The sequence below is a fragment of the Anabrus simplex genome, chromosome 5 (genome assembly GCF_040414725.1).
Source record: "Anabrus simplex isolate iqAnaSimp1 chromosome 5, ASM4041472v1, whole genome shotgun sequence".
Classification (NCBI taxonomy): Eukaryota; Metazoa; Arthropoda; class Insecta; order Orthoptera; family Tettigoniidae; genus Anabrus; species Anabrus simplex.
The window spans coordinates 97,063,174-97,081,596 of record NC_090269.1 but is presented as its reverse complement, the minus strand read 5'-3'; the positions used below and the strand labels follow the sequence as shown (position 1 = coordinate 97,081,596).

The window sequence follows — 18,423 nt, the reverse complement described above, 5'->3', positions numbered from 1 at the left end:
TCGTGTTGTAGTATTGTGAACTACCAACACAAAACCAATTTGTATTGAATAGGTGGATTAAAATAATTACTATATTGTAAGCATTTATGGCAAATTTCAATATGGGTCCAATCATGAGATTGGTTACATGTAACATAATATGGACCCGTGATTCCACGCCCATCCCTGAAAGTCCATTGGCAGACACATTCCTAAAAGCATTCTACAATCTCTTTCTGGAACAGCTTGTTTTAGAAGCAACACGTATCACCAAAACTCCCGTTCTATGTTAGATATATTTCTCACCTATCATCCCTCCTCAGTGTCCTAAGTTGAAGTCATACCCGGCTTCAGTGATCACCACGCCATTCAAGCGACTCTAGCTACCCTAGATTGCAGAAAACTGGTCAAACACAAATCCAGGCCTCAATATAACTTCAGGAAAGCTGACTGGAAATTCCTCTCCACCTTACTACTGAATCACCTATCCACTCCAACCTCTATATCAACCTGTGACATAGACTCTTTGTGGCTTGCCTGAAAAAATACATTTTTCTGGTGCGTTGACCAAGCTGTACTGAAATACACTTTAAAAAGGGAGAGAAGAAAGCTCCATGGATTAAGAAAGAACTTTTGAAGTTAATAACAAAACTGAACAATCTATACAAAAAGTGGAAACAGTGCCAAACAGAACAAGCGTGGGTAAAGTACAAATCCGCACGGAAAGACACTAAGAATAGGATCAGGGAGACTTACGATCAGTATATTCACAGGGGTTGCTCAGAAATCAAAAAGCTATGGAAGGCACTTAATGTGGCAGCGTTGCACCAAGCTCCTTTCAAGCTAACGGGAAATCCATCTCCACGCCCACACACATTGCTTCAGCCTTCAGTGAAAATTTTAAAGAGAATTTCTCCCAGGCACAATCATCTGGGGACATGTATATAACCAACACACCCGTACCGTCCCTCCCTCTCACCAGCCTCTACTTGTCGGAACTTGAGGTACTAGTAAGTTTGAAGAGGATTTGACCCCATGCGGTGAGTGGCCCTGATGAAATACCCAGCCGTATACTCCGTGACTGTGCTGAGTAAGTGGCACCATCTCTCTGTGAACTATTCAACCTGTCGCTTCACTGTGGATCACTGCATCAAGATTGGAAGTGTGCTGATGTAGTTCCGATTTTCAAGAAAGGGGACAAAGACCTCATTGACAACTATCGGCCAGTGTCTCTCACATCCCTTGTATCTAAATGTATCGAGCGACTGGTAGCCTCTAATATACGGGAATACTTCCAGAAAGGTAACCTGCTAAGTGTATTAACAACGGTTATTGATGAGTGGCAGTTCCCCCTGGAGAAATCTAAAATTGTTCAGATAGACTGCATGGCTTTGGACTGGGCTAAAGCTTTTGACCAAATCCCTCATGAACAACTTTTGTTAAAATTAAGACAGATGAATTTTAGGGGAAGTGTATTGGCATGGTTTGCGCTCATTTCTCAAGGGTTGAACTCAACGTGTTGTGTTTGATGGAGTTCAGTCTTCGACCGTTAAAGTAACCTCAGGAATATGTCAAGTCACCGTTTTGGGACCTTTATAATTTAATGTATTTGTCTCTGATTTACCTAAATGTGTGACCTCGACCATAGCCCAGTACGCTGATGACACTGTAATGTGCAGGGATATACAATGTGCTGATGATTGTCTGAAGTTACAGTCAGACTTGGACACTATAGCGGTGTGGTGTTATGTCAACGGTCTCAACATTAATGCTGGCAAATGTAAATACGTTAGGTTAAGTAGGTCTCGATACCCAGTAGAATATATATATATCTTTAATAATGTACATATTGAGCAAGTTAAAACCATGCATTTGTTAGGAATAACCATTTCTGAACAACTAAAATGGAACACACAAACGGAGGAAGTGAGATGCAAAGCTGCCAGGGTGCTCGGTTTTATGCACAGAAGCCTCCGTGGCTGCAAGTCGAATGCTATACAGACAGCTTACCTGACATTAGTGAGACCTATACTAACGTATGGTCTACCTGCCTGGTACCCTACCACAGCAGCTAACCTTCACAAGCTAGAAGGAATCCAAAGTCGCACTGAACGACTAATTAACAGGAACAGCTGCCTGCTTTCCCTCCCGTCAATCAGCTCCTTGTATAAACAAAACGACGTCACCTTCTTTCATAAGTCACTCACAGGGGCCATTCACCTTTCACCATTCCCTCGACTCTCCTTATTGTACAGCTCCGTCCGCAGAGGCAAAGGGGTGTGTCTTTTACCCACCTTTGCGCGAACTGAGTCGTACGAACTAGGCTTTTTTGCTCATTCGGCGCAGCTTTGGAACGTTCTGCTCGCCAACATTAAATGTAGAAATGTAAATATAGTTTAAAATGTTATGTTAGGAAGCACATACGGTGAGAAAATGCATGTGAATATGTGGAAGAATGAACGAAGGAATGAAAGGTTGTATAAATGAGAAATATGTATACATTAGGCTATATTTTGTTACTTTATCTGTAAATAGTGTACACGACTGTTTTAGTTTAGGATTTAGGTAATTATTTCAAAGGTCAGGGGGCACTATGTGTAGGGGGGCTTGTACTTTTCCTCTGGTCTTCCATAGATACTGTAAAGGTTTATGGTAAATAAATAATGAATGTATGAATGAATCTCATAACATCATTTTCACACACAATCACTCGTTCCACTCATACAGGTACCTTGCTGGAAGCACTTAACGAGGAACTGCTGGTGAAAGGTTTTAATATACTTTTTGATGCAGCATCCCTGATGTCTGTGGGGAGAGCATTCCACCATACCGAAGCGGTGATAGTGAATGATCAGTGGTTTGTGGTTGTTCGGTGGACAGGTATTTCTAGAAGGGACACCGACCAAGTATCATGGAGATGTAAAGAACCAAAGTGACAAAAATTGCTGGCAGCAAGAACAATAAGAAACTGTTATATCAAGTGGCAAAAAGTAAGAAAAATAGCTACGAAGGAATAAAGGCGCTGGTGAAAGATGAAAACATCACTTGGAATTACAAAAGGAGAAGAGATGAGATGAGATAGTATTTTGAAAATTATATAATGGCGAAAATTTAAATATCAAACAACAGGAGATCATGGCAAAAGAAAATATTCAAAATGTGGAGCCCCCATAATATAGATGGAAGTGGAAAATACCCTTTTTAGAACATGAATAAAGCCAAGACAACAAGCATAGATGAGGTAAGCGCTGACGTGATTAAGGCTGCTGGAGTGCGAGGATTGCAGTGGTTGTTCCGAGTCCCAAACTCTAGGTATTTGGAAAGAAGATAAGCTACCCAACAACTAGACTAAATGAGTCACCGTCCTTCTACTTAAGAAAGGAAACAGACAAAAACCTAGCAACTACAGGAGCATCACTCTTCTATCTCCTGGACTCAAAATAATGGAATGAATCATAGAAAAGAGATTACAAATCGTCATTGAAACACAGCTTGAAAAGGGGCACTATGGTTTTATAAGAAATAGGGCAACAAGAGATCTGTTATTTTCTGTGGGGATGTTCATGAAGAAGCTCTGGGAAAAATTAAAATATGTCATCTTCATTTTCCTTGATATTGAGAAGGATTATGACAGTGTACAGAGACAATAATCTGGGAATTCCTTGAGAATAGATCTATACCGTGTGCTGTAATATATAAAGTCAAAATTCTCTATGAACATTGCCAGATAGGTATGGATATTCAGAGTGGTTTGAGACTACGCACAGTGTACAACAAGGCAGCACAGTACTGCCACTATTATTCATTACTGTAATGGATGAAATAATGAAAAGAGTTAACAAGAGTTAACAACTCTGAGTTTAAAGGTCTTGCCTTTGCAGGTGATGATGATGATGTGATAGTGAGATTGAAGTGCAACAGAAGCTTAAAGACTGAAATGCTATATTCAAGCAATTTGGTCTCAAGATACGCGAGTCCAAAATAGTGATATTGCCTGATAGTTGAAAGATCATCTGTACTAACATCATTTCATATAAATCAAAATTCTGCTATCTTGGCAGTGTAGAAACATCAGATAGCTGATCATCTTCAGAAGCCACTAGTAGAATACAGAATGGAGTACAGTTTTATCTTCTTGTGAAAAGCAAGTTCCATTAAGATCAAAATTAATACTCTAGAGGAGCTTCTTAGTACCAGTTAGTACATACAGTCTAGAGGCCTGCATCCAAACAGCAAACTACAAGCAGTGGAAATGAAGTTCACAAGAACTATGGTTCAGGAAACAAGGAGGGACAGAATAAGAAGTGATGAGGTACGCCATTTTTTTCCAAGTAAAACATCTTAGTGAGATCTGTGTCAAAGCCAGGCTGAAATGGTTAGGTCATCTCAAAAGAATGGACCCACAAAGAACAGCTAGAGTGTGGTTCGAGAAGGAACTCAAAGGCAAAAGATCGAGAGGTCAGCCAAGGAAGAAATGGATCGATCACATCAAAAATTATCTAGCTGGGTGAGGTCTTCTGGATTTTCAGCAGGTTATGGTAGAAGGCACCTATATGGAAAGAAATAAGCAGAGAGCATCATTCACCGCACCTAGAAAACTGGACCTGGTTCAAGATGATGATGATGAGTAACCAACAACCCATCTAAAACGTGAAATTATGGTGATAGGCTGCTTAAAATGTTTTTGTAGACTATATTAATTATTTTCCTTTTGATATATGTATGTACGTACGTATGTAAGCTCATTGGACAAAAAATTAGTCACCCGTGAAGAAATCATAACAAGCATCACTTATTACTATGTAACTCCACCTCTGGACTTAATAATCGTATGGATTCGATTAGGAAATGAGTGCTGAAGGTTGTGCAGGTACGTCGCATCCAGGTTAAACCACTCGCTGAGGATTTGATCGCACAATTCCACCAAATTGCGGGGATGCTGATGTCGGCATTTTACTCGCTGTACCAACGTGTCCCACAGATTTTCAAGGGGGTTCAAGTCAGTTGAATTTGCAGGCCAATCGAGATGCAATAGGATGGATAAGTGTTCATAAAACCAGTCACATGTGTGTCCAGCCAAATGAACTTTGCTGTTGTCATCTTGAAAAATCGGGGTATCAGTAGCATGCTCAACATGCAGATGTTGATTGAAGGGCAACACCTGATCATCCAAAATGTTTAAATAAACATGCTTGTTCATGTTATTGGTCACCTCGGTGAGCAGGCCTAATCCATGATAAGAAAAGTACCCCCAAAACATCACGAACCCACCTCCGGCTTGAACCTGACCTTGCATACTATCGTTCTACGTTGCGATTTTATTTGACGTAAATAAATATCACACGAGAACACATTCACTTCCTTTTATAAATTACTTTATTTACACTATACATCATAACACGCAATTTTACACAGTAGCAAATGACACTATATACAACACTCAATAGCGGAGAACCCTGAAGTCGATTCTGACAAGTACAGATATCAACAACACTGACGCGCGCATTATAACATACTCTCTTTTGAATTCACCACCCGACTCACTTGAGTCCAGTACTCAGACTCCACCTCGGAGCCCAACAGTCACTCCCAGTCCATCACTTGCCTGAGTCCCAAGAACCAAGATCTGCGAACTTAGAACTGAGAACTGCCCTCACTGACTGACAGCTCGATATTTATACCATTCGATCAACCATCTAGAATGATCAACTCCTGGAAGAGTCCTTATGACACTCTAATGAAACATACTCGAAACATCGATCGACCAGCTAGTCGAATGGGTACTCGAATGTTCTTTCAATATTGAAAAATGTACATGGAAATATCTACAACATTCGTAATGTGTCTACATGTATCTGGATAATAAAATCTTACAGTAAGTTTCCAGAACCCTTCATATACACCAAATTATAGTACAATAAGTCTAACATATGAACATTATGGAATTTTCTACCGCTTTCGACCATATAGATTTTGAGGTTAAACAATACGTTTTTGAGGTTATACAATTTTATACTGCATATCTACAGAGTAGTCATGTTTAACACTTAATAAAAGATAATTTAGCATTAAATAAACTATAATTAAAATATATTAAACATAATAATTGAAGGTTTTACACCAATTACGATGTTGTACCTACGACAATTATCCCCCCTAAAACCTTCAATATCTACCGTGTACATTCCTTACTCTAGGTCTTAAATTATATCTAGATGTCCTTATATCTATTTCTTCGACTTCCTTAGTCCTCACTATTCAATTACACTTAGGCTACCTCAATCACACTGTCTTCTCGTTGCCATTGTTGAAGTCCTCATATCGCAGCTAGACGGTTCAATCGATGGCCACCACCTTCCCATGGGGGATCCGCTGGGTCTGGCTGACTGTGTCCCTGTTCTCCGTAGCAATGATCCGCAGGTCCTTGCGAGGCAGTCGACACTCCACTGACTTTCCCCTTGGTCGTGCCTTTATGTTCTGCCAGGGCCCACGCGTTTTCGTAGTCCACTGGTGTGATGCACGAGAGAGGCTCGCACGTCGTGGTCTTGGTCCCGTTGAGTCTCCGCTTTTTCCGGGGTGCTGAATTCAACGTTCCTACCGGCATATGATTTTGTGCCGGGACTAGTGTCCTGGTTACGTGGCAACCTCGTTTGTCAGTTGCCGTCACCACAATGATCCTGTCATCGTGTGGAGTTGTCATCTTCACAACGCCGGAGCTGCCATCACTGCTTGCGGGCCTCACCTGTGTCTCCAGAGCTGTCGTGCTTTCACACAGGGCACTCGGCTTTTCCACTGGGCGTTGGACTACGGACTCCACCGTCGTTACAATGATCCCGTTGTCCCGTGGAGTTGCCATCTGCACGATGCCGGAGCTGCCATCACTGCTTGCAGGCTTCACCTGTGTCTCCAGAGCTGTCGTGCTTTCACACAGCGCACTCGCTGTTTCCGCTGGGCCTTGAACCACGGACTCCACCATCACTGCAATGATCCCATCGTCCCGTGGAGTTGCCACCTGCTCGACGCCGGAGCCGCCATCACTGCTTGTAGGCTTCACCTGTGTCTCCAGAGCTGTCATGTTTTCACACAGCGCACTCGCTGTTTCCGCTGGGCCTTGAACTACGGACTCCACCGAGGCTCGTACTTCGTTGTCCAACAACTTGATTTGGTCCTTTATTCATTGCCTCTGGGCCTTTTTTCCTTGGGTCTGTGCCTTTATTTCTTGAGTCTGGGCCTGGATTTTTTTGGTTTCCACCTGAATCCAAGCAGTTAGTTGTGCGAACACAATGTTTACCCGGTCGTTGGTTTCTTCCTCCGAGGTGACTTCGAAGTCGAAACTGTCTAGGTCCTCTCCGTTGTCTATCAAATCCTGGCGCAGCATCTCTTGTAAGTTTGCTTTGCTTCCAGCCGTCGGTAAACCTCGGGATGTCAGCGCTTTCCGTAACAGCACCAAGCTCATTTGTTCAATCTTCATTGCTGAGTCTTGAAGTGTCCTGTCACGGTCGTCAATTTATCGTTCTACGTTGCGATTTTATTTGACGTAAATAAATATCACACGAGAACACGTTCACTTCCTTTTATAAATTACTTTATTTACACTGTACGTCACAACACGCAATTTTACACAGTAGCAAATGACACTATATACAACACTCAATAGCGGAGTACTCTGAAGTCGATTCTGACAAGTACAGATATCAACAACACTGACGCGCGCACTATAACATACTCTCTCTTGAATTCACCGCCCGACTCACTTGAGTCCAGTACTCAGACTCCACCTCGAAGCCCAACAGTCACTCCCAGTCCATCACTTGCCTGAGTCCCAAGAACCAAGATCTGCGAACTTAGAACTGAGAACTGCCCTCACTGACTGACAGCTCGATATTTATACCATTCGATCAATCATCTAGAATGATCGACTTCTGGAAGAGTCCTCTAATGTAACACACTCAAAACATCGATTGACCAGCTAGTCGAATGGGTACTCGAATGTTCTTTCAATATTGAAAAATGTACATGGAAATATCTACAACATTCGTAATGTGTCTATATGTATCTGGATAATAAAACCTTACAGTAAGTTTCCAGAACCCTTCATATACATCAAATTATAGTACAATAAGTCTAACATACGAACATTATGGAATTTTCTACCGCTTTCGACCATATAGATTTTGAGGTTAAACAATACGTTTTTGAGGTTATACAATTTTATACTACATATCTACAGAGGAGTCATGTTTAACACTTAATAAAAGATAATTTAGCATTAAATAAACTATAATTAAAATATATTAAACATTAAATTGAAGGTTTTACCCCAATTACGATGTCGTACCTACAACAATACATCTGTGTCATTGGAATACAGGCAAAAACATGATTTGTCAGATCACATTACATTTCAACAGTCAGCTACAGTCCACGTCCATTGAAGACGTGCATTTTTATGTGCGTGTTTGAGCAATGGCCTTTTGTGAGGTTCATTGCATGCAGTTCTGAACGTAGTGTTCTCTCCCTAACAGGTTGGAAGATCTTCATTCACCGGGAGATAGTGGGTTCGAACCCCACTGTCGGCATAAGACCTATTTGTGTCAGTGCGACGTAAAGGAAATTGTAAAAAAATATATATATTTGTAGGTGGGCCATCTGTCTTGAAAACTGAAAATGAAAACCTACAACCTGTTTTCCAGTCATTGACCGGGTCAGGAATGGAATGAATGAATCATATATAGGCTATTAGTACGATGGGGTCGCCACTCCCAAAGTGATTTTTTTTAATGACACAGATGCTATGAAATGAGAATGGAGAGTGTTGCTGGAATGAAAGATGACAGGGAAAACCGGAGTACCCGGAGAAAAACCTGTCCCGCCTCCGCTTTGTCCAGCACAAATCTCACATGGAGTGACCGGCATTTGAACCACGGTATCCAGCGGTGAGAGGCCGACGCACTGCCGTCTGAGCCACGGAGGTTGTTCTCGAAAACTTATTCTTTCAATATGTTCTATAAGTAGGCATCTGAAGCCGTGAGATCAGGGAGCATGAAGGGCACGGAAATGGAGTTCCATAAGAAATTAGACGATCTCCAAAGCATCGTTGCAGAAGGGTAAGTGACTCCCCCATGGTGTGTGGTGTAGCTCCATCTTGCTGCATACATTTTCATTGGAGGCATAAGATTCTGGCACAACATAAACCATGCAAACCCACATGAAGAAGAGATACGAGTTATATATCGTAACATGATAATGTATCCTATTCCATCATAGTAAGCTGTTTCAGGAATATGTTCCATTGGAGACCCTAAAACCAAGGGAAGGGATATTAAGAAGTAAAGCAGCTCGCTTTAAGCACGCTCTCCTGCATGGGTGCGCAAACAATTTTGTAACAGTTCACAGGCTGTACTGGCATTCCTACTCTATTACTTACAGACCGGTTGGAGATATTTTTAGTTATTTAAAGTGCTTTGTATTAGGCTTACTGGCAGTACGTAGAGAAAAAAAATGTCAAAAACATATCAGATGTAAGGCTTTTCAGGCATTTACTCTATTAACCAGCGTTTCATCTTAGGTCTGACACTAGACTCATCAGAGTGGGATGTGTCAGACCCTACCCACTGACGCTGGGGTGTATGCAGGTGAACTTATCAGAAGCCCTTATAAGAGGCACAGTCTTATAACTGCATACGGGAGATAAATCTCCACAATGGAATTATTGCCCGCCTAGAATTTTCCATTTTCCAGTACATAGAGAAGCGTAGTTCCTCAAAACAGTTCCGCGTGGTCATCTCACTTTGCATCTCGTGTTTCACGCTGTATTGTGGACAATGAGCAAAACACCCGATACCCTTTATGTGGACAAAAATTGCATTGCAAGGAAACGATTTCTAATTTGAGAAATGCATTGAAAGAAGGTACCCAATAATAATAATAGAATTTTTTTTTTAATTCTTCCAGTTCCTGTAGTGCTGATAATGTACATGGTATTAAAATATCAGGTCCTGAAAAGCCATCACAAGTGCCATCACATATATTTGTCTCTCCTGAAACTTTGTCATCGACTGCAAAATGTGGGGCAGAGCAGCAACAGTTGCTATTATAATTTTTACCAATACAAAAGAAAAGAATTGATATACAGAAAAAGAAGATCCTCCGTGGTTCAGGCGGCAGCACGCCGGCCTCTCACCGCTGGGTTCCGTGGTTCAAATCCCGGTCACTTCCTGTGAGATTTGTGCTGGACAAAGCGGAGGCGGGACAGGTTTTTCTCTGGGTACTCCGGTTTTCCCTGTCATCTTTCATTCCAGCAACTCTCTCCAATATCATTTCATTTCATCTGTCAGTCATTAGTCATTGCCCCAGAGGAGTGCGACAGGCTTCGGCAGCCGGCACAATTCCTATCCTCACTGCTAGATGGGGGCTTCATTCATTCCATCCTTGACTCAGTCAAATGACTGGAAACAGGCTGTGGATTTTCATTTTCTTACAGGAAAAGACCTTGGACAAGCCACTTACACAGTTGTTTACAGCATATTGCCAACATTTTTCTATGGCGGAAGACAAAGATTTTTGGGCCTATTATACTGGATTTACCGAGGAACATGGCTATGTGGTTTGGATCATGTAGCTGTTAACTTGTATTCAGGAGATGCTGAGGCTGTTCCTCAGTTAAGACCACAGTCTCTCCCTTCTTAGTCATGCCCTATCTTACCCTATAGTCACCATAAGATCAGTCTGTGTTGGTGCGATGTAAAGCAACTTGTAGAAAAATAATAATAGATACTTTCTCCCATCTGTGAGATCGCCATTGGTTCTTGAAGTAGTAAGGTAGTTCTCTGTACATTATTTCAGGGAAGCCTGCTGTGGAACTCACGTTCTAAATACTAGGGACTTGGAATCTTTCTATATTACAAACGTCAGAGCTCCAAGTGCTGGAATTCGCAGTGTGAAGGCAGTGACTGGTACTAAGGCTAAAGAGGCTGCTCGCTTGGGAGAATGGATGGTCCAGAGAGTGGCTCAGCTGGTCCAAGAAGTTCACACAACTGCTCGAAACCTTGAACAGGTAGTATTATTTATTTTTATATTTTGCTATATGTTTTATGTCACTCCAACACACAGAGGTCTTATGGCAACAGTGGGTTAGGACAAGGCAAGGAACAGGAAGTAAGTGATTGGAGCCTTAATTAAAGTAGTCTCAGCATTTTCCTGGTGTGAATATGGGAAACAACATCTACAACATCATAAATTGACACTGTCCAGCATTGTATCCTTACCAGCCCCTTGCATTCTTCTTCTTCTTCTTCTTATTCTTCTTTTATGGACCATACTTGTGACTCTCTCAAGGAAACCATACCTTAAGTTGGAAAATCACATTTTTGGTTTTATTTTATATTTTGATAGTAGATAAATTTGTGATCATTTTCATGAAAACCAGAAATCTCTCACTTAAAACTGATCACTTTTGTGACTTTGAAATTGTAAGTCAGAATTTATTGAATTTTGAAAAAATCGGTTGGAAAATGGGATATAGTACTCCGATAATATATTAAGGATTTAAGAAAATCTAACTGTTTCACTGGATAAAGGAATATCAGCTTTGCATATTAAAATAATTTCCATAAATATTTAGTTTTATTCTCCAGAAATTAAATGTGTAAACATGTTCAAAATTTGAAATAAGTTAAGAAGAAAGTTTTAGTTTTGCAACATTCATATACACAGAAGTTCTGTCTTGAGATGTAGAAACAATGTAAGGATACAATAATTATAATAATAGTAGTAATGATGTTAATAATAATAATAATAATAATAATAATAATAATAATAATAATGTTGGATATTTTAAAAAATGGTTCTGAAACTACGCACAGTCATTATCCATTTAAGGATTTACATTACTAATCTATCTTGTATCCTGTAGTAACAAAACTGATTTTTTGCTCATTTTTCTGGAATGTTCTTAATTACTTATGCCTTTTCCTTTTGTGCACACAATCCATCTCGCCACTTGGCCCACGTTCAGCGGGTTAATGTCACCTGGTCATGAGCACAACAGATCCCTTATTTCTGCTGTGCAATAATCGCAAATATTGTTGAACAGATATTTCGTCCTTTCTGCAGTCATGCCTTTTCTTATTATTATTATTTGGTTCTACAGCCGGGTTCCAGCCTTGACCGCCTCAACAACATGCCTCCAGGTGTCCCGATCCTCTGATTTCATCCTTCATCCTCTGACTCCATCTCCCCTTAGATCCTTTCCAGCCATCTCAGTTGGGGGTCGTCCCACTCTTCTGGTGCCATAAGGTTCTGTAAATGTCACCTTCCTACAAGGATCATTTTCGTTCTTTCTATACACATGCCCAAGCCATCTCACTCTTCTTACTTTGATTTCACTTACAATATCACGTTCCTTGAACAGAAGGTATAGTTCATGGTTGTACCTTGCACGCCAGCATTCATGATAATTGACTGCTCCGTAAATTTTCCATAAGATCTTCCTCTCAAATATGGTCAATCTGCTCATGCCAATTGTCCCAAAAGCCCAAGTTTCAGAGCCATACAATAGAACTGGTCTTATTAGGGTCTTATACATTTTAACCCTAGAGCTACAGCTTGTGTAGCATGACATTAGGTTTATCTTTAGTCTGTGGTAACATCTATTTACTATTAGTATTCTGTGGTGTATTTCTGCACTGACTTTGTTGTCTGATGTCATCAGCGACCCAAGTACTCAAATTCAGTCACCTTTTCAAATTTATAGCCATCGATCTCAAGGCATTTCTGTCTTGACGGATTCTCTGACACCACCATATATTTTGTCTTTTTCTCATTTACCATGAGTCCCATCTGTTTTGATTCAGCATTTAACCTAGTAAATGCTTCTTTGAGATCCCTTTCTGTTCTTCCAATAGTGTCAATATCGTTAGCATATGCTAATACTTGTACTGATTTATGAAATATTGTATCCCTCCTCTCAATTCCAGAGTCTCACATGACCTTTTCCAGTGCAATATGAAACAGCAAACATGCTAATGCATCTTCCTGTCTGAGACCCTTTTGTGTGCAAAATGGTTCTGGGAGGCTTCCTTGTAGTTTAACTCTACATCGGACTGTACTGAGAGATGTTCTTGTTAAGGCTACAAGCTTTTCTGGGATACCAAGTTCTTGCATTGCACTAAGTAGTTTATCACATTTTATACTGTCATATGCTGATTTGAAATCAATAAACAGGTGGTGTATGGTGATCTTGTACTCTCGGGTCTTTTGTAGGATCTGTCTTAATGCATGTATCTGATTGGGGTCGACTTCCCTTTTCTGAAACCACATTGATAGTTTCCTATTGTCTCTTCTACATGCTTCAGTAGTCTCATATACAATATATTGGAGAATATTTTATATCCTATGTTCAGCAATATGATACCCCTGTAATTTGAGTAGTCCAATGGATCTCCTTTCTTATGTATTGGGCAGATCAACCCTTCTTCCCGTTCTCTAGGTAAGCGTTCATTTTTCCATTTTTCACAGATGACGATGTGAAGCCTTTGCAAGAATATTGGTTTTGCCATTTTAATGAGCTCTGCATTTATATCATCAGGCCCAGGTGCTTTTTTGTTCTTCAATCTATCGATGACAATTTCTACCTCTTCTATAGTAGGCAGATTCATTTCTCCATTGTCTATTTGTGGGGATCTGATTTCCAGCATTACTTGTTTATTACCGTGAGCACAATTCTCTACTCCCTCAAGCTGTTCCTGGAAATGTTGATTCTATCTCTCTAAGCCCTTCTCTATGTTGCCCGTCAATTCTCCATTAGTTTTTCTGCAGTTTAATGTTCTTGGTGTAAATCCTGTTCTCATATTGTTACCCCATTCCAGTCTGGGCCTTAATATCCCTAACAAACATTCTGGACTGGGCATTTTTAAGGATCTTTGTAAGACATGATATCTCTGTACCTGTAGGAGATATTGGCATGATTCTTTTTTCTTTGTGCTTGTTTGAGCATCTAATTTTCAAAAGCGCTCTTTGTATCGTGTCAACTATTACTTGAGATTTTAAAATTGTTTATATATTATACCATGTTTTGCGAATGGAGGAAAGGTCTGACGGATAACAAAGCAAGTACATTTTTCTGAAATACAGTAATATTTACCCTATTTCGCTAATATAAAATGTGCATTGCAATTACAAAACAACAACGATAATAAATACGATATAAAAATAATAATTTTTCAATAATAATAATAATAATAATAATAATAATAATAATAATAGTAAAAATTACAATAATGAAACTGGGTGCTCTTACGAAATTTTATTTTAATTGATAAATTTTGTTAAAAGTTACTCAAATGTAAAAATATTGTTCCATTTACCACAAAAGACTTCTGAGAAAGAGAAAATACAGTCTTCTAAATAGACAACTTTACTAATGTGTAGACAATCTTACGTATTCACGCAAATATGAAATACGCTGGAACATGAGCTAGGCCGTAAAACGAACTCCAATCATAATGAAAAGCAAGAAGTTGTTTCGAATTCATATGTCAATAATATGTTCATTTGCACATAAACTTATAATATATCATAAAATATAAAAAATATCACTTTCGTCAAGCACATGTTTGCCGCGAGAAGCCATGTCTTAGAGCTCACTGTGTGACAACATCTACTGATGCATGCTGTTCAAATATATCGTAAATTCTCTGACTTGGACATATAATACTGCCATCTGCTTAAATATTCTCGTAACTAATACATTAGGAAACAGGATGTAACCACATGCGTGCATAGCTCGTTCTCAATTTTTAACGAATTGTCAAACCTTACTACGGGCTATGCCCGCAGCTTGTCCTGAACGTAATTTCGGCTGCTGCGAGCTATGCTCGCAGTTAGACCGGAAAGAGTTAATCAAGCAACAGTACTTTCTCAAATCATTCTGGGTATGCATCTCTTCTATTTCCTTGAGCCTTGCCTCATGATACTCCCTTTTCTTCTTTTTGTGTACCTGCTTTTCACTTCTTCTTAGCCCTCTGTATGTTTCAACAGTATTTCTGGTACGTTTATTGATCATTGCTTTGTAGGCTATATTCTTCCTTTCAGTTATTTCCGCACACACTATCAAACCATGTACTCCTTTTATTTCTGCTTCCTTCACCAATTATTTCCTGTGCAGTATCTTTTATCACTTGCTTACAATCCATCCAACTTACCTCATTGGCTTTAGCAGCTGTTTCAACCATTGCAAAATATTCCTTTATCTGCTCCTGATAGAGGATTTTAGTTTCTGGGTCTTTTAGTTTTTCCACATCATATTTCTTTAATTTGTTTTGTTTCTGGTGTTTATAGTTGCTATTAATTTTACTTCTCAATTTGACAATAAATAAGAAATGATCCGAGTCCACATTAGCTCCTCTAAAGGTTCGTACACCTTCCAGGTCAGTCATGTGGTGTCTATCAACAAGAATGTGGTCATTCTGATTAACTGTGTTTCCATCAGGGGAAGTCCACATTCCTTTATGAATGTTTTTGTGTGGAACATTGTACTTCTTATTACCATGTCAGTTGAGGCTGCAAAATCAACTAGTCTCATGCCATTTTTATTCTATGAAGACTATACTTACCAATTATAGAAGCTAGATGTTCCTCTTGATCCACTTGGGCATTAAAATTCCCCAGCATCAGTACAATATCATGCCTGGAGCACTTTCCATATTCTCTTTCTAGGAGTTCATAGAAGGAATCCTTTTCCTCTTCATTTTTTCTTCTGTTGGTGCATGAGCACTGATTAAAGTATAGTTTCTAAACCTTCCTGTGATATGCATTTTGCATAATCTTGGTGTGATAGCTTGAAAATCGATGACTAGGTGCTTCATACTTTTGTTCACAATGAATCCAGTACCAAACTGGTGTGTTTTATCATGACAGCTATAATACATGTTGTATTCCTTCTTTTCCATAATGCCATTCCCAAGCCACCATATCTCTTGTAAGGCTGGTATATCTCTATTGTATTCTTGTATATTACTCACAAGATTTTGATCGTACATTCCATGTTCCAAATCGTAGCGTTTTATCCTTGCAGGGTCGTCTATATTCTATCCGTCCTGCTTCTGTTTGTTGAGGATTCGTAACAGTTTCTTTTTTCCAGGGTGGGGCTGTTAACCCCACTCCCAACCCCCAACCTGGAGGACCAGGGAACCTTCTATTAGGGTTACCATACCTAAGCCAAGAAGGCCCCGTTTTAAGGTGCCAGGCATTCACCTTTACCCATCCCCATACCGGGTAGGATTTGCTGGTTGTGTAGGCAGGTAAACCTGCCAAGTAGAGCATTTCCCAGTATTTTCCAGAGGCACCTGCTTGGCACAGGCACCTCCACTGGGACTCAATAACCAGCCATTCACCCTCACAATTTTCCTGGGCTTGGGACCAGCACAGAGTTGAGCTGGATTGCTCCCCCTTTGGCTGGGAGTCATGCCTTTTAGTTCCAAATTTTTAGGTAGGTTTTGAGGAAGATTATCTGCCTCGCAAATCATCAGTTGGACCATACAATTTTGTTCACGTGTAAAGTCCCCGGGCATATTCTTTTTCACACTAAAATGACTGAAAGATGTGATCCATGGAACTTTTTTCCAACCATGTTGCCAGTCGTACATATTTACTAACAGCTCGCCAGTTTCTTTCCTGATGATGACAGCTTTGTTAAGTTTTGACTGAGGGGTGCTCTCTTCAATGACCAAAACAATACCTATCAGAGAAGAAGTGTGTGTCATGCAGTACTTCCTTTTCACGAGACCAAAAGTTCAGTCTCAAAAAATATTTCACACAACCCACTGGCAGAAAATAAGTTGTTATTTCTTCATGTAAACCTGACATAACTCTCCACATGATGATATTATTTTTATTTTGTGTGATGCACCTGTCAGCATGAAGAAACAAATCACAGCACTCTGACCAGGTTCCTTAGTTAAAATTGCCAGTTATAAAATATGGAGTCCAGTAAATGTCTATAATTGTTATCATACAGTATCTTGATGCACATGCTGGTTATTTCATATTTTGGTACAAGACGATGATCCAGGAACTTTTAAAAAAATACTATACCTTAAGTCACCAATGTTAAATTCCCATTTCGACTTAAGGTATGGTTTTTGTTGAACTGTACAGCCTATTTTCAAGATTATTTTAAAGGCTTTTCCGTATGGTGACATCACTGTCCCTCCTCTCACCACGTAGTTCTAGGATCAGGCTAACAGATGGCGTACAAATGTAAAAATCAATATTTCTTACCTTTCCTGCCTTTTTTCTTTGCAGCTTAAATTTTGTCATGCGACTAAAGGTATGGTTTCCTGGAGAGCATTACATTTAGCTTATACTTTTCTGCTTCCTCTGTCTTTTGCTCCTAAAATCTCTTCATGTTCTGGCTTTGCCCCTCCCCCTCCCCCCTCTTCTCTCTCTCTCTCTCTCTCTCTCTCTCACTCTGGGCCCTCTGCTCTTTCTCAGTTTCCTTGTGAGTTTTTTATTCTTGTTCTCTACATGTTCCCATCCTTTATTACAACATAGTACAGTTCATCATCGTACAGCCTTAGCATAGGAAAATATGCCTGTTGGATGCTAAAATTCTTTCAAAAATTCTCCGGAAATACATTTAATGTTTTCTGAAATCTGATAACATTATTAATCTGTAGGAAAATGTATGATTTCTGAGCTTTTTCTTGAAATACAGCTGGAAAAGATTTAAATATAAAGAATTAAAATTCAAATTATTAACATGCTGGGTAGCCTTGCCTTGTTCAAAATTTTCAGTAGGTTTATTTTATATATTTTATATATTTTATATATTTTATATTTGTAAATTGTTTGAGGAAATAAATAAGTTTTTTTTTTTTTTCTCAGGTGGAGGCTTTGGAGGCAAAAGTACAATCGCTTAAACAGGAGCTGACAAACAACAGCCAGCTTCTGTTGCCCTACTCATGTCGTTCCCATTGTTTGGATAATCTTGAGACCCTGAGCAAATCTTTAAAGGATGAAGTCAGAAGTATTCTGAGGTGAGTAAGGCACAAGGTTTTGATTGTGTAACTATGTAGCTGCACCACTCAGGCTGCGGCAAGTTGTCGCTTGAGCACTCTTTTGCTGGCCGGTAAAATGCACCTCGTATCTGGGCATTACTCAGTGTCAAACAACGACCATAAAAAGCTATTTCTGGGTAAAATTAAGAGACAAGAAACCTACCTGGCATTAAAGGCGATTTAGAAAAGGAAATCTCCCTCGTGCTGCCTTGTTGAATGTTTTGTTTGTTTTTAGACTGTGGTCTTATGCATTGCAGTGCGCCTCATCATAGAATATTGATTGAACAGCATCGAAAGTAAAGTGCATGTTGCTTGTTTTACATTCTTCGTAACGTTTGGTGACCATGACAGGACTATGGATAAAGTAAGGAAGAATTATAATGTA

General features: G+C 39.7%; 1 protein-coding gene across 6 annotated transcripts in view; it reads left to right on the top strand.

Annotated features, from left to right (window-relative positions):
- The window catches only part of AlaRS-m (alanine--tRNA ligase, mitochondrial), a 202,115-nt gene that overhangs the window by 140,957 nt on the left and 42,735 nt on the right, over nucleotides 1-18,423 (top strand). For all 6 annotated transcript variants that reach the window (XR_011018257.1, XM_067147031.2, XM_067147030.2 and 3 more), the window contains 2 exons: nucleotides 10,825-11,035; nucleotides 17,866-18,017. Coding sequence is in view for 5 of the 6 variants with exons in the window: in XM_067147031.2 (XP_067003132.2) it covers nucleotides 10,825-11,035; nucleotides 17,866-18,017 (363 nt within the window). In the remaining variant the exon portion in view is untranslated. The remainder of the gene's footprint in view (nucleotides 1-10,824; nucleotides 11,036-17,865; nucleotides 18,018-18,423) is intronic.